At 39.4% G+C, this 19,853-nt stretch overlaps 1 protein-coding gene across 10 annotated transcripts in view; it reads right to left on the reverse strand.

The window, feature by feature from the left end:
* Nucleotides 1-19,853, reverse strand: part of CHRDL1 (chordin like 1) — a 121,781-nt gene that overhangs the window by 20,640 nt on the left and 81,288 nt on the right. For all 10 annotated transcript variants that reach the window (XM_050776550.1, XM_050776559.1, XM_050776555.1 and 7 more), the window contains exon 7: nt 5,850-5,917. In XM_050776550.1, coding sequence (XP_050632507.1) covers nt 5,850-5,917 — 68 coding nt within the window. The remainder of the gene's footprint in view (nt 1-5,849; nt 5,918-19,853) is intronic.

The raw sequence follows: 19,853 nt of genomic DNA on the forward strand, positions 1-19,853 counted from the left end.
TAATTGGAACTGTTTCAGAGCATTGAATCCTGATCATGCATTGGGTGAACTGGATAGGAGGAAAAGATGAGATTCGAGTATAGTCTTGATAAGATGTACTGAGACTCTAAACACAGGTAATGGCATAAGATAATACAGCACAGTACAAATACCCTAGGTATTTTATAGATAGAAGAATTGATAGTACACGACAGTATTGGCATGTAAGCTCTACAAATCAAGGACTTTTTGTTCACTGCTACATCTCCAGTGTCTAGAATTTAGTGCCTGGCATCTAGAAGGTGCTCATCAAATATTTGTTGAGTGAACAAAACTGGCACCTAAGAAAAGCTTAGAGTCTTGTCATACAAGCAATCTTTCAGCAAGGGTTCAACACACATGATGACCAGACTATTGTGCTACCCACCCCTCTCCCAGAAGCTAAAGTAGGCTGGGGGTAGAAAAAGATGAAATGAATGAAGAATGGAACCTTAAGGCTTAAAGCCAAGTAAGATTAATTGTATTTTGTACGCAATTGTTAGGGGTGAAGGAGGGGGAACCCATTAAAAAAATCTTTCACAGGCAATTGAAAAGGAAGATCTTTATATTCAGTGACAGAAATAGTGAGGAACCTTGGGAAGATAGTTATGGGGTCCCCTGACCATATCATCCCATAAAACACTGATTAAAGTTATGGGCCAGACACACATGTTGCAAATTTCGCTTTGGGAACTATTATTGCTCTCCTGGCAGGAAGGGGCCACTGGTAGGGGAAAGGGAGAGTAAACAGGAGCTGAAGTAAGAGGACTGTTTTTAGCCTTTTGAAAGACATTATTTTCTCTATCTAAGAGGAGCCTACGCTGGTGCATTGCTATCAAAATTCACACAAATAAGAATCTGCATCAATTTGTTTTCATGCACATGGATAGGATTCTCAGTGCAAATATTCCTCATTCCCACAATGGCTCGTACTTCTCTGCCATAATTGCTCACATTCCACAAAGGCCATTACAGGTTGCTCTGTCCTTTTTGAAGTTTGGCAAAGTTTTGCCAAAGGAACACAGAGAGGACAGTTTGGCTGGTTGGTGTCCCACTGATCCTAAAAAGAAGCAGTTAGACTGGGATAGAATTGGAGAGGGAAGGTTGTTGACCTAGGATAAGCTGCAAGTACAAGAAGTTCTCTGACTCATGATGGTGAACACAAAATAAAAAGCTATTCTTTAGCACCAACGTCTCAGACCTGGGACATATCATAATGGTAGGACAATGATCATGACGAAAAAAAAAAATCCTCGGCCGGGCGCGGTGGCTCAAGCCTGTAATCCCAGCACTTTGGGAGGCCGAGATGGGCGGATCACGAGGTCAGGAGATCGAGACCATCCTGGCTAACACGTTGAAACCCCGTCTCTACTCAAAAAAATACAAAAAACTAGCCGGACGATGTGGCGGGCACCTGTAGTCCCAGCTACTCGGGAGGCTGAGGCAGGAGAATGGCGTAAACCTGGGTGGCGGAGCTTGCAGTGAGCTGAGATCCGGCCACTGCACTCCAGCCTGGGCGACAGAGCCAGACTCCGTCTCAAAAAAAAAAAAAAAAAAAAAAAAATCCTCAAGAATTTTGATCACAGACCCTATTGTAGACCAGTCAGTCCCCTAGAACCTAATCTTGTTGAAGTCTTTTGTTTTACAAAGTGAAGCCAGGGAGGAGAGGCAGTTTATTCAAGCTGACTACGAAGATTGAGTTTTGGAGATGGTAGAAGTGGGGGGAAGATGAACAGAAGGAGGAAGAGAAGGAGAAGAAGGAGAAAGTGGAAGAGAGAATGTCCAGTCAAACTCAGTGGTCTATAACCATTTGACTAAAAGCTGCTCCAAAGACAAGTTCTTTCAGATACGGAAGTTCATTCAGCTACAATGTTCACCACCACATATACCACATACTCCACTTTGGCTATACACTAAAATTACCTGGTGAGCTGTAAAAAATACTCATACCTGGGTCCCACTCCGAGGGATCCTTATGTAAGTGGTTTGGGGGAAGGCCTGGGCATTAGGATTTTTATATACTCCCCAAGAGTCTCTGGTTTGAAGCCAAGGTTGGGAATCACTGACATAAAGGATCTTCTGTTTGGGGGCTGGAGTGGGTGGTGGCGGTGTGCGACTTTGATTTAAGGGTAATGGTTCTTTTAAGAGTTCCTCCCGTAAACAAATGAAAGAGACTTATGAGGGGCCATTCTGACCTTGTAACTCAGAGCAAAGGAGAAAAAGGTTATTAATGCCCTGAAGTAAGCGAAATTGGAGCTTATCTTAAAAATTAGCTGCAAATAGGCTGCTTGAGAGAGCAGGTCAAAACCAGTTAGAAATGACCATATAGCTATGATCTTTTATTTTGCTCAGTATTTTGGTATTTTTTGATTTACTTACTTGAAAGACTGAAAAATATTTCAGGCTTCAGAGGTGGCTCTAAAACAATTCTTTTCTGGTGTTGAAAAATCCCCACTATTGTAGAGGCTCCCCAGGAATTTCATGTTCTAAAGTCTACAATGTAAGAGTTTTATTGGTGCAGACAAGAAAACATCAGGGTCCAGAAAGGGCCCTCATGTTTGTGATATTGTACTATAGATTTTCAAGATGTTACCATTTGGGGAAGCTGGGCAAAGGGAATATGGGATCTCTCTGTATTATCTCCTACAGCTGCAAGTGAATCTATAGTTATCTCAAAATAAAAAAGTTTAATTTAAAAAGCGGCTTCAGAATATATTCTAATCCATACAGCCATTAAAACATTGTATCTTAATCACTACGAACCTAGGACTATCCCTGGCTGGAAGACACTTAGGCCAATTTCCGTCCCAAACCATTGTTCTGACAATGTGAATGAGACATGGATTTTTATCTGTTTCATGTTGTTTCTATCCCAAACCCTTTCACTTTGTTTAATGGTACATTTCAATGTAATCTACTGGGGGCAAAAATCAGGGCTTGGCTGTTGTCCAAAACAAAATTATCCATGCTTTCATGTTTTGGCTTTCTAGTCTGTGCCTACTTCTTCCTCCCCACGTACCACACCACTCCACACACACACACACACACACACACACACGCAAGCGTGTGCACGCGTGCACATACTCCCCATCAATGGCAGGAGGACCAATTCATGAGAAATTACAACTTAGAAATCAAACAAAAACTGTTTCAGGTTTTTACAAAGGGGTCATATTTGAACCACTGGTTCCCCTTCCTGTGCACTTCATAAAACTTGCTAAGCTGATGGTTTTCAGACCACTTGGCAAAAGAAACCAGTCAGCTGTATTTCTGTTGAACAGAGGTTTTGCTGGTTTGGGGTAAATAGGAACAGTTTACGAAAAGGACAGTCTACTGGATAGGAAATGTGTTGTTAGGGCTGCCTTTTCTTCTTCCCCTGAGGAAGTTGGGCCTGCAAAGGATATTCAGAAGGGATTCTCCTATTTTCTCATTTTAGGCTGGTCAAGAGCAAACAACAAATTTGGAGTTTATTTCTGATTTGAGACAAATTCCTGTGCATTAAAATTAATGAGGAGCCCCCTCCCCACTATACCATCACACACATTTTACGCCACCTCCCACACCCATTCATTCAACACTTATTTATTGGGTGACTACTACGTGCCAGGTATATATTTTTCCATTACTACAGATGCTATTTATTATTCAAATCATATCCCACAATATCTATCCCTTTCAGAACAAAGGAAAATATTTATTTATAATAAAGTGAAACCATATGGCCATTTTGGTCTACCAGGCCCAAATGTTTGTTTCTAAAGATAGGTCTTGAACTTTGAAAATCAACAACTATTTCAAGGGCCCACATTCTGTACCTGACCTTTTTTGCTACAGGAAGTACTATCACTAGGCCTGCCAATGAAGCTGAAAGATAAGCGTTGGAGTTGAGGACAGTGTAAAATGAAGTCAAGAAGAAAGGCTAATTCATGGCATTACCAGCAAGACTGCTAAGGTGGCCACAGTGCTTAGTGTGGGGGCCTCTCAGGGAATAAGCCACACAGCTTAAGGTGACTGAACCCTAAATTTGTTTTAGAATGACATCTGGTTGACAGTCACTAATTCAGCCACGCTCAACTTCCTACCACAATAAAAAATCGGGGCTGAGAAAAAGAGGAACACACAACACAGAAAACTGAGACTGACGTCATCTCCTGTCAGGCTCTGGAAGGAATCTCACTCACTATAAAGCAGATAGAGTTGCATGGAGAACATCTTTCCTCAGGGTTTATATTAACCAGCAAACAGGGAAGCCCACCCTCTCTTGCAGGATGCTGATTTTTTGAGAGTTCCAGAGTACTGTTCTCCAAACCCCTTCTCCCCAATTCTTCTGCAACTATTCAGAAACAGCAGTGTCCAGAAAATAATACTGATAGACAGTAAGACAAATAGAAATGGTTCCATCTCACTGCTTAATCATTGGGTTGGGTGTTGGCAAGCTGGGAGCATGCAAGTCAGAAGTGGCCCATGTGATGACCGGGAAGCCCAGCCTCAGCAGCACTGTGATGTTTGTATGAGTCATTCTACTGCATCCCCTATCAACACCTTCTTCATATGCTCAATATCCTCAGGCTTGCCCTGTAATTCCCTGGACTCCTGCCTTATATACAATATTTGCTGTGATGTTCTAAGATTTTAGAAAATCGATTATATTTTATTACAAAAATAATTGATGCTTATGGGAAAATATCAGATTATACAGAAAATATAAAGAGTCAAAATCTACCTTTCCACCTGCCTGCTTCTACTCTTTTAAGATTAGCACACCTGACATGTTGGTATGTGACCTTCCAGATTGGTTTATATACATTTATACACATGTACATACAATTTTTACATAAAGAAGTGGTAGTGTAAAATTTCATTCTGCGCCTTGTTTTGTTACTTAATATATCTTGGAGCTCGATTCACTTTACTACATTTAGACGTACCATATTCTTTTTAACAATTGTACAGTGTCCCATTAATTGGATGTACACACCAAGTCCATAGTAGACATTTAGGTTGTCTCCATTTGTTTTGCTTTTATGAAAACAACAATGCAATGAATGTCCTTGCATACTTTTTTTGTACAAGGATGTGATGAATACCTATTTATGTGCAATGGTCACCACTGTGCATTTTGTATGATACATTCTTTGAATTGGAACATCTCCTTTTCGGATTTTAAGAAATTTGAAGTGTAACTCTTCTTAGACATATATTTTTAGAGAGGAATTCTAGTTTATAAATTACTTCAAAATACAAAAGAACAAAAGATGCTATTACTTACATAGAAAGATGCCTACTTGTGAGGCTTATTCTGAGATTAGTGCAGAGAACAGAAGGGAGACATTGCCAGGCTGAAGGGAGGAGAATCCAGACTGCTACCTTTCCTCTCTTCCAACTGCATGACTGAGCGCCTAAGGCTTGGGAGAGAGTTTATGTGGACACATCTGAAGTACCTACCAAATCCAACCAAAAAGATGGTTGTATCTTATAACCCCACAGAAGGTCCTCACTGTTGAGGACAGGAGGAGTGACCTGGCTTCCTTAGAGAACATACATAGACTTGGCAAGTCATCCTAAAAGAATACCAACTTCTGACCTAGACAAAGGGCTGGGGCTATGGTTTCTTTGTGCACATTTCCTGCTTCCAGTTACCAATTTTACAGTGTACTTAAATGGTTTCCAGTTGGTGATGACATTCAAAACTTTAAGAAAAGGGAAGAAAAATGGTGTTAGAAATCGGGGTCTTTTTTTTTTTTTGGATTTGCTAGAATAGTAGCCATGGGGAGAGGAAAGCTTGGCCTGATGCTGTGGAGTGTTGAATTATTTGAGCTATTCACACTTACTGCTTCTCTGTTGGCAGGCTGTCGGAAGATATCACCATCAGAATGTTCCCATGACAATTCTCCATCCCCTGTTTATTAAAAAGAAATAAAGAGCAAATCACATTCATAGAAGGGAAAGATATCACCCTTGTGACCCAGCAACATTTTGATACTATGATCCCAAAGTTCTCGAAGTGTTTTTGCTTTTGTGGCTGTCCTTCAAAAAGCGGTTGTGAAAGATTTCTCTGGGTGTGCCTCATTTTCCAAAACAACTCTGAAGAAAGTTGCCACTTTCTAAATAGATGACCTAGCAACATTATGCAAAATTTGGAAAATGAAAGGAAAATAATCACTTTCCACCTAATTTAGCCATCATTGTCACTTTTGCTCATTTTACTTCATGACAGTTAAGTATTTTGTAGGTCATATTTAACTTTTGTTTAAACTACCATTAAACAATGAGTTTTGAGGATTTGATCTGTCATAATTTCTTATGACACACCTTTCTCTAGGTCTACATGACCCACTCTTTGGACAGAGAACTCCTTATCATTATCTTCCAAAGTAACTGCTTATAAGAAGAATATTCTACTTTCAGCTTCTAGAGCAATGAACACACAAGAGATGTGGATATACCTCAGCTAATTAAAAAACAAGAGGTTAATTTCCAAGAATATTGCTCTTGTGTTACTTATGACCAAGCAAGCAAATGGGAAGAGCCTTGTCTTAGAGATGTTTGCATCACTTGAAATGAGTACTATTTAAATTGTACATATGGCTGAAGATAAACCTAATATTCAACAAATATTTTATAAGATAACCAGCAACACCAAAAAGTGTAAGTACTAAGAATTTTCTATTCTGATTACTCTCTCAAGCCTTCATAAGAGTAACAGGCTGGGTGCAGTGGGTCATGCCTTTAATCCCAGCACTTTGGGAGGCTGAAGCAGGCAGATCGCTTGAGCTCAGGAGTTTGAGACCAGCCTGGGCAACACAGGGAGACCCTGTCTCTACAAAAAATACAAAAACTAGCCGGGCATGGTGGTGTGTACCCATAGTCCTAGCTACTTGGGAGGCTGATGTAGAAGAACTGTTTTGAGCTTGGCAGGTGGAGGTTGCAGTGAGCCGAGATGATGCTACTGAACTCCAACCTGGGCAACAGAGCCAGATTCTGTCACACACACACACACAGAGTAACATGTTACCGGTTCAAGCATGTGGTAGTAGTGTTAGGGGAGATTACGCAGTATCATAGGCTTTTAGGGCTTGAAAACGACCTAAACATTAGTTTGATAGCAATATTAGAATCAGGCAGTGACTTATAACAAAGTATAGCTGTGAATCTTCATAATTCAAACATTATCTGATGAAAAAATAATGAATGCTGAAGATTTAACTAGTTCTAGGTTAATCTTCGTAAAACAGTAAAACACCACTTTGATTGTATAATCGTGTCATTCCCTGATCAAAATCCTCAGTGGGTTCCCAACCAAGACTCTCTACAATCACCCCTTACCTCATCTTTATTGAACACCTACCTCCCACCCAATGATCTCAGCTGCTCTACAATGGGAACCCTTTGAGCTATTTGCTCTTCACTGAACACGGGACTCCCATTGTTGCTTCCGTGCTTTAGCTCATGTTATTCTTCTTCTGAAATTACCTTCCATCTCCCATACCCCATAGCTTCCCCATGCCTGTGAAAACCATTTAGGTTTTCTCTCGTCTACAAAGTCTTCTTCCAACACTCTTACATATTTCTGATTGCCTAAAGGACTAAGCGTCCTGAAGTTTTAGAAGTATAGAGGACGTCAAGCATAACTTTGTCCAACTGCTCCATTTAACAGATGGAGAAACCATGGCTGAGAGGGGAAGTCGCCATTCAGAGTCTAATAATGAGTTTGTGAGAATTAACACCAAAGCCCCAGGGTACCTGGCTCCCAAATAGGTATGTCCATTCCATAAGAAAAGGGTTCATTACCTGTGTTACTATATCACTATCATCTATAACCATGCCTGATACATAGCAGTCGCTCAATAAATACTTGTCAAATGATGGAACTGGGAGGCCTTCTCTGACCACCCTATCTACAATTCCAACGCCCATCTGATATTTATGCCTGCTCTTTGCTTTTTCTCCTTAGCACTTATTACTATCTCATATTTCTTATATTTTATTTATTGTCTGTTTTCCCCTATTAGAATCCCCCCACGACAGCAGGGATTTTTGTCTATTGTGTTTATTGATGTAACCCCAGCATCTGGGGCAATGCTGGAGACATAGTTAGTACTTATTCAATATTTGCCAAATCAATAAATACTAAAACACTGTACAATATTTATTACTGTTAAATGTTTTCTGGACTTTCCTTGTCTCCCTAGAGAGTCTGTAAATTCCTTGGAATGAGAGATTATGTCTTAGACCACCTCTGTATCTCCTAGACCACTGCTTCTCAAAATCTGCTTCCTGGACTAGCAGTATCAGCTTCACCTGGAAACTTGTTAGAAATGCCAAATTTCAGATCCCAACCCATACCCACTAAGTCAGAAACTCAGGGTGGGGGCTGGTGATCCTGGGTTTTGACAAGCCTTTCAGGGGATTCTGATGGATGCAGGAGTTTGTGAATAACCAGGCTGGAGCACTTAGCATATTGCTGGGTACACATCAGGCGCTCAATATATGTATTGAATTGAACTGCAGTAAAAGATACAGAATTAAGTGCTTGGTCAATAGTATATATACTCTCGTCTGCCTGTTTTATTCCATGTCTGAGTAAAGATGGTAGACTGCAAGCTGAACTCTGTAGAAACCCTGACTGACTACTGTAAAACAAAGATGATTTCAACTATGTTTATAACTAGAAAATTATGCCCAAGAGTCAGTTAACATGCACTGAACACTTCTTGGGTGAAGAGCCTGATACTACAGCAGAAAGAGGAAAAAATCAGGCTGGGCCCTTGCCCTCAGGATATTTACACCCAGGTTGGAGGTGATGGGAAATCAATATAGGAAACAGCCTAAAAACACACACAAAAAGCAAATACAAATGAAATACACATGCTTAGGCAACACTGAAGGGAGGAGTGCTCAGTCAGATGTAATCGTAGAAAGCTTCCTAAAAGAACCATTAAGTTACATTTTTAGAAGTAGATGCTGTACAGCATAAACAGACAGTGATACAGGCAGAGTACCTCAACCAAAGGGGGTGACACTGGCAAAGGACCAGAGCTTTGTAAACAGCAAGTCACATACTGGAGACAGCAAGCAAGGTGTGGCTTGAGTAGAAACTTCAGATATGAAAACAAGATAAATTACGCTGATAATTGAACATGTAGAGAGAAAGGGAGGAGAAGGAGAGCGAAGGAGGGAGCGAGGGAGAATGAGAGTGGGGTGGGTTGTTGAGGTAAATAGGGGTAGTAAATAATTGCTTCATGGACCTACTATTTGATAGCACAATAGGGTGACTATAGTCAATAATAACTTACTTGTACATTTTAAAATAACGTAAAGAGTGTAATTGGATTGTTTGTAACTCAAAAGATAAAAGCTTGAGGGGATGGATACCCTATTCTCCATGACGTGTTTATTTCACATTGCACGCCTGCATCAAAACGTATGTACCTCATAAATATATACGCCTATTATGTACCCACAAAATTTTAAGAAAATAATTAAATTTTAAAAAGCAAACAGTAAAAATTCGAAAAAACATATAATTTTGTAAAAGGCTGAAGAATTCACATTTGATTCTGTTGACAATTTTTTTGTAGGGGTTCCTATGGTAAAAATGATATTTGTGGAAGCCCATTCTGGCAATGGAGTGCAGACTAGTTGGGGAGTAACTCGAATCTGGGAGGCCATACAGGAAGCTGCTATAGTAATATGTAATAGGCCATGAGCATCTGTGCACACAAGAAGGATTGAATGAGACTCCTACAGATAAAAAGAAACTGACGAGACCCTGAAGGAAGATTTGATGATGGGGAAAGAAGGCAAAGGGGAGATCAGTATCTGACAACTCTTGGGTTGCAAATCTGGAGAGCTGGGGACAGTGATTGGGCAGGGATGAGCTTAGATTTACCTGTCCCCTTTGTTTCAGTGGGCAGTAGTGGGGCTGGGCCAAATAAAATACGGGACTAGAGAGAAGAATAGAAACCAGTAAAGATTTACCAGCAAATGGTAAAACAAAATGTAAAAGCTATATAATGTGGTTTCAAGCCTAATTTAAGTAGTTAAAAGGGAGAAAACAAGTTGCAAAAGAAAAACGATAGACTAGCTCTCTTCATCAAATGTCCTTTTAAAATGTAGATTTGATGATTGGTATTGACATAAAATGTTTACTTAGCTGGCCTTCTGAGAAGTTCAGTTTATTGAATTTATACCCTAGAGTTTTTAAAAGGATTTTAATTAAAGAGTGTCTTTAAATACTCATAGTCCAGTCAGAATCTCAAAGCATTATAGAAGCACATAGCCCCTGTTACAAATGAGCAGAGAGGTAAGATGGCAAATCAAGGAGGCAACTCACTATCAGGCATAGGAGCAGACTACTAATACCCTGGAACACAAATCAGATGAGTGTGTTGTGACGTGTATTTGATGAGCATTTGCAGACAAGAATGCATACCTAAATTTCAACACTTCATTAAAAACTAATGGAGCCTATATATCAACCATCTGATCTTTGACAAACCTGACAAAAACAAGCAAGGGGGGAAAAGATTCCCTATTTCATTTCTCTCACACACACACACACACACACTAAACCTGTATGATATATAATATATATCATACTACACCTGTATGATATACAGTATCCCTAGTCTAAAATGCTCCAAAATTTTTTGAGTGCTGACGATGCTCAAAGGAAACTCTCACTGGAGCATTTTTGGATTTGGGGTTTTCAGATTATAGATGCACAACTGGTAAGTACAATGCAAATATTCCAAAATCCAAAAGCATCGGAAATCTGAAATACTTCCAGTCCCAAGCATTTTCAACAAGGGATATTTAACCTGAATATAAATACACACATATATGTATATATACACTATACTTACATATAAGATATACTATATACATTATAAATTATATATATTAAATATATAAATACTAGGGACTGTTAGCATTTCTGTTGTCTCCAAGCTTTCAAAGTCATCAAAATTGCATTCTCTAAACTTGAATGTTCTGTTAAGTCTATAATGTATCTGCTAAAGGTTTTAACATTTGAGTTATTCTATTTAATTAAACCCATAATTAAACTGGAATTATTGTCTCAGATGCTGACATTTTATAAAGCTATAAGTGGTTCTCTAGACCTGGGTATAGTCTATCTGGATAGCTGAAAATAGGTATGTCTGTTTGCAATCTTAGATATTATATCTTGAAAAAAAAGTAGGCACCAATACCCTAAAAAATCTGTTTCTTTGCTCTTTTTGTCTGATCCTTCTTTTCTTTCTTTTCTTTTTTGCTTTTTCTTCTTTCTTTTCTTCTTCTTCTTTTCTTTTCTTTCTTTCTTCTTTCTTTTCTTTCTTCTCTTCTTTCTGAAAAAAAATTATCTTGAATGAGATGGAGGCTTTTTCATTCAGCCAAGGCTTTTTGTAAAAAACCAAACAAAATAAAAAATAGTGATTCTAATGGATACAGATGGATCCTAGTTAATTTCGAGAAGCAATAAGATACAATTTTAACCAATTTTTTGAACCGAAATGAAAAACAACTCTAGTGTACTGTATGTCAAACAATATTCATTTAACCTTAAAAGCCACATGTATTGTTTATTCAAACCTCAGCTATACTCTGAGTGGTACCCTATGAAGCTGTAATGGGTTGGCTTTCTGGTAGTGGGAGAAATGGAGAACAAGTATTTGAAAAGTGGCCAAAAGCTAGGCTGAAATTCAGACTGTTTCTAACTCCCATGGCTTCCATTAATCTCTGGTGGCTTGAGCAGGTCAGAGAAGTAAACCCTGTTCTCTCAAAAGCACTAAGTGTACAATGAGATTCTGAGATACCCACGAAGATAAGCCTCAGAGAGCAAAACTAAGCCAGCATGTGGCCACTTTTGAACCATACAAGACAACATAAATAGGGTAGCCATAGAGTGGATTTATCTCAGACCATCCAGTTTTATTGCCTGTTTTTCTGGCAGGCATAATTATTAAGATTGCAGCTCTTGCTTTCAAAATGTGCCTTGGTTGAGATGGTAAATTACATAGTCACTCTAATCATAAGGCAAAGGGACATGAGACAAATCCCTGAGACAGGGGAAGTATTCTCTGTATTTTTTGAGGGAGAAGTTGAAATCCGCAGAATCAGGGCAAAGTGGAAGACAACAGGGAGGAATAAACCCATTGTGAAGTCTCTCCTTACCATGTGCTGGGTTCCATGGGGGAGCACTTTAATGCCAGTGCTCCATACCAAAGCTGGAGATGAAGAAGTGAGTAGAAGCAGATGACCTTAGGGAGCCTCTGCCAAACATGTAATTCTATAAATTCTGCTGGGAGGGAGCAAGTGTGTTGAAATTTGAAAGAAGCTTTAAAAGGAAACTAGTATAAGGATTCTCCATTGATAGGCATTTGAGCTTCCAATGATGATATACAGCACTACAAGAAATCTGCCAGTTCGGTAAAACACAGAATTAGAAAAAACTACTTTAAATTTCAAATGGAAACAAAAAGAGCCCATATAGCCAGGACAATCCTAAGCAAAAGGAACAAAGCTGGAGGCATCATGCTATCTGACTTCAAACTATATTACAAGGCTACAGTAACCAAAACAGCACGATACTGGTACCAAAACAGATATATAGACCAATGGAACAGAACAGAGGCCTCAGAAATAATGCCACATATCTACAATCATCTAATGTTTGACAAACCTGACAAAAACAAGCAACAGGGGAAAAGATTCCCTATTTAATAAACGGTGCTGGGAAAATTGGCTAGTCATATGCAGAAAACTGAAACCGGACCCCTTCCTTACACCTCATAAAAAAATTAACTCAAGATGGATTAAAGACTTAAATGTAAGACCCAAAATCATAAAAATCCTAGAAGAAAACCTAGGCAATACCATTCAGGACACAGGCATAGGCAAAGAATTCATGACTAAAACACCAAAAGCAATGGCAACAAAAGCCAAAATAGACAAATTGGATCTAATTAAACTAAAGAGCTTCTTCACAGCAAAAGAAACTATCATCAGAGTGAACAGGCAACCCAAAGAATGGGAGGAAATTTTTACAATCTACCCATCTAACAAAGAGCTAATATCCAGAATCTACAGGGAACTTAAACAAATTTATAAGAAAAAAAAAAAAAAAAACAACCCCATCAAAAAGTGGGCAAAGGATATGAACACACAATTCTCAAAAGAAGACATTTATATGGCCCACAAACATATGAAAAAAATTTCATCATCACTGGTCATTAGAAAAATGCAAATCAAAACCACAATGAGATACCATCTCATGCCAGTTAGAATGGTGATCCTTAAAAAGTCAGGAAACAACAGATGCTGGAAAGGATGTGGAGAAACAGGAACACTTTTACACTGTTTGTGGGAGTGTAAATTAGTTCAACCATTTTGGAAGACAGTGTGGTAGTTCCTCAAGGATCTAGAACCAGAAATACCATTTGACCCAGCAATCCCATTACTGGGTATATACCCAATGGATTATAAATCATGCTACTATAAAAACACATGCACCCGTATGTTTATTGCAGCACTGTTCACAATAGCAAAGACTTGGAACCAACCCAAATGCCCATCAATGATAGACTGGATAAAGAAAACATGGCACATATACACCATGGAATACTATACAGCCATAAAAAGGATCAGAGAGTTATTTTCTTAAAAAATACTTTATTGTCAAATGAAGTACTTTATTGTTTGGGCTGTCAATATAAGATCTTGGCATTTTTAACAAAATAGCTCTTTGAGAAATACCAAAACACACACAATGGGGGGACTTCCTGCCAATAGTAGCAAGCCAAATCTGAAGAAAAGTACAAAATTATTTGTCCAGAAAAATCATAAATACTTATAAAAAGTGCATTGTGAGAATGCATGCGTTTTCAGGAGGAAATCAGAAGAGAGGGAATAGAGAAACTATGAGCTGGATGGTGCCCACCATCCACACTCTGTTCTTTCAAAGGAGATGTGGTTAAACAGATCCAAGTTTATGGTGAGAAACAGATTCTTTCCTTCCAAGAGCAGTCCCAATGCATCTGCTGGATTGTTACCATATCTGGCTCCCGGAAAGATGGTCATCACACAGTCTGTTCCTCCCAGTAGCCTCAGAAGTAAGAGTTTCCAAATTTGCTTTGCTTCCCCAAGTTGCGAGGCAGTATAATATAATGGATAAGAGAACAGATTGGAGCCAAACAGCTTGGATTCAAATCCTGGCTCTGCTCTTTCCTACCTATGTGACTTTGGGCAAATGAATTAACCTCTATGTGCCTTAGTTTCCTTATTGCTAAAATGGAGACAATAATGCCTACCTCATAGGGTTGTGAAGATTAAATGAATTAGTATATGCAAAGCATTTAGAATTGTGCTTGGCACACTGTGTCAGCTAAATGTTAGCTGTTATTCCTAATCCCCTTTCTTCCCATTCTTTGCCTCCACTTCTTTTTCCTCCTTCTCCTCAAGGGTAGCTTACACATGGGGGAATATCTGGCTTAAGGGACTCCCACAAGTGTGCTATGTATTTAACAAAGAAAAGGGTTTGAATCAAACCAACCAACAAACAAACAAGCAAGCAAACAAAGCTTAGCAAATATAACTGTATGCCTACATACTGAAAAGGAATCTTTTCATCTCTAAGTCATTGGAAGACAGGGTCCTGGAGATATTTTAAAAAATGACTAGAGAGATTTCTTCGGCTCGTGCCTTCTAAACTGGCTTAGAATTTCTCATAATTATGCCAGTCCTCTATTTCCAATTTTTTAAAAAAGAGTTTGCATCTTAATTAAAATCTCTTTTCTCTCTTGGTTAAAAATGAGGCTTGACAGGACAGATATCTGCTTAATTGGTAGAAGTACAATTTACAAAGTTATAAAGTGAAGTGTTAAAAATCCAAGTACCTGCCGGGCAAGGTGGCTCTCACCTGTAATCCCAGTACTTTCAGAGGCTGAGGCGGGTAGATTACCTGAGGTAAGGAGTTCAAGACCAGCCTAGACAACACGGGGAAACCCCATCTCTACTAAAAATACAAAAATTAGCCAGATGTGGTGAACACCTGTAGTTCCAGCTACTTGGGAGGCTGAGGTGGGAGGATCGCTTGAACCTGGGAGGCAGAGGTTGCAGTGAGCTGAGATCACACCACTGCACTCCAGCCTGGGCAACAGAGTGAGACTCTGTCTTAAAAAAATATCCAAGTACCCAAATAAAGTAGAGTCCTGTGCTACCACATCCATGAACTCAAAATAAAAAGCAGGACCCAGAGGGGAAACTCAATGACCTACCCATGTTGACTGCCTGGTCAACCTGAAAATGAAAAGCAATCAGTTGTATACACTGCTCTTCTTTCTCATATATCTCTTACCTCTGTTTGCACTGTCAGTCAACAAATCAAGGTGATTTCTATGAATTGTTGGAGTCTAAGCTCACAAAGACTATTCTAATGTGAGTAATGGGCACATCCAATGGTGTTTCTGGGCAGCTATGGAATTCCCTGATGGAGTTAGAAAGAATAAGACTGAAGAAAGAGTGGCTTTAACCACTCATGAAGAAATAATTGCTCTGAAATGCTTCACTCGGAATTCCTTATTTTTATTGTAGAAACAGATTCATATACACACACAAAAGTCCTCCAATCCCAGAAACAGAATGGGGTATTATTGACCCTGAGAGGACATCGCAGATGGCCGATTAGGAATCACTGCTACTAATTTGTTAAACTCAATATGAAAGTCAACGCTTTCCCATCCACTGTCTGAATGACTTTCTATTCAACAAGAAATATTCTAGACATAAGAAACATGCCAAGAAGGAACATGATGACCTCAGAGGGACGGGGTCCTGGGACAGTCAGCAAGCACATGGGGATGAATTTTGAGCACAAGAGATGGAGAGAAAGCAAAAATAATCTGGAATGTTTCCATGGAAGGAGATCCAGTTGGGATTTAGAAGTTGAGGAGTGGTAGGTGAGGATGGCAAATCTCTAAAATGATCCCATACGCATGAACATAAATGATTCACTTTTGAAAAGGTATTACTAATGACAGCGAGACTCTTTGATAGCTATGAAAAGATCAGAGTATCTCAATACACAGTCGTCCCTCAGTATCCATGGGGAATTGGTGCCAGGACCACCCCCCAGATACCAAAATCCATGGATGCTCAAGTCCCTGATAAAAAATGGCATAGTGTTTGCATATAACCTACACACATACTCCCATATACTTTAAATAATCTCTAGATTACTTATAAAATGTAATACAATGTAAATGCTATGTAAATAGTCATTTTACTATATTGGTTTCTAAAATTTGTATTTTTAAAATTGTTGTACTGTTACTGTTAACGTGTTTTTAAAAATTATTTTCTATCTGCAGTTGGTTGAATCCATGGATGTGCAACCAGTGAATATAGAGGACAGACTGTATTTTGAAGTTTAGGTGAGAACATATAAACTCAAAAATTACTGAGTTAATTTTATTTTTTTATTTTATTGTGGTAAGGACACTTAATGAGATTTACCCTTTTAACAAACTTAAGTGTACGATACTATATAGTTAACTATACGCACAATGTTGTACTGCAGATCCATAGAACTTGTTCACCTTGGAGGGGGAAGTCGGGAGTTGCTAATCAACAGGCATAAGGTTTCAGTTATATAAGATGAATTTTCATTTTTTAAAGTAGTGTTTCTCATTAACAATGTTTCTTTCCTATCATCACGACCAGGAGATGGTGGTGTTTCTGCAGAAAATGTGGGCCAAAACAAAAACAACTTGAGACTGATTTGTAAGAATCTATATTTGGATTTGCTGTTATTTTCTTCAGTTTTCTTTGATTTTGAAAACTTTGAAAAATCTGGTCAATTTTTATGATGTTTAAAATCAATGAAGTATCTCACATACCACTTCCCTGAAGATCCCGGATTCTAGCCGAGATGGGATCTGAGGTGCAATTTTGCTGCTCTTTTGGAAAGAGAAATCAAGTGTCTTAGGTAAAATGGCAGTTATCTTGAACACTGACTAATTACTTTTAAACAGTTGCTTCCAGTTTCATTTACCTTGAAGGAGTTAGCAGAAATATCACAATTTCATAAAAAGTGACTTCCATTTTCTCCCTGGGCTCATTTGACATATGTTGGATGAATGGGGTTGGGTTGAGCAAATTGTGAGTTCGGCCATTTCTCCTCCCTCCCTACTGCGTCTGCACTTGGAATGCTGTCAAGAGCTTTTTGTGACTGTGGCTCTCTTTGTTTTAAATAAATCAGTCAGCATGATATATGATTAATATTATGCTAGGGGAAACAGGAAGACACAAAGCAATAACAGTGCAAGAATATATTTTTGAATGCTCAACTCTATGAACCAGATGAAGCCCTGAAGGTGGTCAAAGAAGATCAATGAGAACTAGAGTGATTAGGCAAAACTATTAGAAGAGGTGCAACTTCAACTGGACCCTTGAAAGATGAGTGGGATGTGAATAGGTAGAAGAGGAGGGGGGGCTATTCCAAGCTTGTGAAAAGTAACAGTGTAAGTGAAGCACATAACAGGAGGGAAGGTAGGAAGAAACATAGCATGTAACAGAACAGAGAGATCAGCCAGCCAGCCTAAAGCAGATGTGTGTGTTGGTGTCAGAGAAATGAGGCTGGAAAGTAGGTTAAGGAAGGATCAGACTGTTTCACAGAAGGTCTTTAAAACAAGATGAAAAATTTAGATTGGATAATATGGTAAGAATGGTAGCATGATCAAGTAGTTTCTCAAGAAGAAAATTCCTAGGCTAGGCACAGTGGCTCATGTCTGTAATCCCGGCACTTTGGGAGACTGAGGCAGGAGCATCATTTGTGACCAGGAGTTTGAGACCAGCCTGGGGCAACATAGCGAGACCATGCCTCTACAAAAAAGAAAAAAAATTAGCCAGGCATGGTGGTGCAGGCCTGTAGTCCCAGCTACTCAGGAGGCTGAGGCTGCAATGAGCTACAACTGTGCCTGCACTACAGCCTGGGTGACAGTGAGACCCTGTCTCTGAAAAAGAGGAAACAGCCAAAAGAAAGAAGAGTAAAAGAAAATTCCTAGATTAGGGTATTATGTATCACGCATAATGTAGAAAGAACATTATGGACACCTACAGCCTTGGGGAGGGGCTGGATTCATGGTCAGATCAGAAGTTGGAGATCCCAGAAGTGTATGACTGCCACCAGTTATCTCCCTAATTTTTGAGCCAATCTTCCCTCACCCTGGAGTGCAGAGAACAAGGAGGAATGTGGTGTGAGTTGAGGCTGGAGAGACAGTCTTAGAAGTCTTCCTTCACCTCCCTGACTAGGTCAACCCCTCTCAATTATTAGCTTTTATAACACCTTTCCTTTGTGGCATGTGGCACAGTTGCAATTTTATAATTACCTATATCATGATATGGTGTCTGTCTTCCCCACTAAAACTCCATGAGGGCAGGTTCCATGTCCATTTTTGTTCACCATTGTATCTCTAGCACTGGTGCAGTGACAGGCTCTTAGTGACTGCTTAACAATGTTTGCTGAATGAAAGAAAGTAGATATTTACACTCAAGACACTTTATTTACACTTTAAGCCTAGAGTGAGAGAAGGGTAAGTTAAGGCCTTGATGGGAAAAGATGGAAAGTGTGGTAAGATACTCTCTTAGGAGTATCTGCACGTAACAATGTGCCATGCATGTCCCCTCTTTCCCTTTACTCCCCTGTACTAGGAGATATCCTTGTCATACTCCTATGAATGGGTCCCAAAAGGTAGTATAGAAGTTAGGAGCTTGAAACTTTGGAGCCAGACTGACCAGGTTAAATTTCTAGCTCTGCCACTTACTACCATTTGTCCTTGGACAAATCACTCAACTTTTCTGCCTTAGCTTCCTCATCCGTAGAATGGGGATATAAATAGTTGTTATTGTTTTTGCAAGGATCAAGTGAGCTCTTCCACACATAAGTGCTTAGAACATGGTCTGGCACATTGTACGTGCTACATTTAGATGCCATTTGCTAAATGCATACTTGGCTTTCAATACAGTTAATACCTACCCCAAATACCTTTCCCTTGTCTAGTGTCCAAGTACATAGCCTTCCCTGTTGCTTTGACAAAATAAGCAGGAGACAGGAAGTAGAAATGATCAGTGGTGGAGGGAAGCTGGGTGTGGGTTTGGGTTTGAAGCCTGCCTTCCCAGGATGTGGCAGTAGTATAATCTCTGAAGAGATTTTTTCTTCTGACAAAGTTTCCCTTAAGGTTCCAGTGACTGTTTGCACTGTGCTTCCAGTCCTAATGAGGTTTGCTGAAGTGCCAGCAATGACACACATTGTGCCAACGCTCTTCTTGACTGTCCTAGCCTCAAAGACATGTCTAGCCAACAGAGGCTAGGGCTGAGATTCAATCCGTGCCTAGGATTGCTGTCTGACCCAGGAAGAAAGACACACATTAGGGTTTGGGGACAGTGCAGAAAGGCTATTTCAATGCCCTTTATATGAAGGTTTGCAAGTTCACCAGTCAAAAGATTATTTCTTCTTCAGTATTTGGTCTGCAGTTAGGGTGGCCAGCATAGGGGAGAGGTGTCTGGGTTCCCTGCTGTATGAGTAATATGCTTATATAAGATACATTGTTGTAAAAACGTCATTTCCATGGGAAAAAAATAACTAGGTGCCTCAAAAGTTAGAACTTCAAAGGAGTTTCAACCACATTATATACAGCTGAAAGATGCAAAGAAACTGGAGGCAATGAAAGAACAACAATTTTTATGAAAGTGTAGGATTTAGTCTTTATAAAGGAAGATGAAAGAAAATTGTGCATTTAGGCTGGATAAGAGGTTGCAAAGAAAGAACTTAATGA

This window comes from Macaca thibetana, chromosome X (assembly GCF_024542745.1).
Source record: "Macaca thibetana thibetana isolate TM-01 chromosome X, ASM2454274v1, whole genome shotgun sequence".
NCBI classification, from domain to species: domain Eukaryota; kingdom Metazoa; phylum Chordata; class Mammalia; order Primates; family Cercopithecidae; genus Macaca; species Macaca thibetana.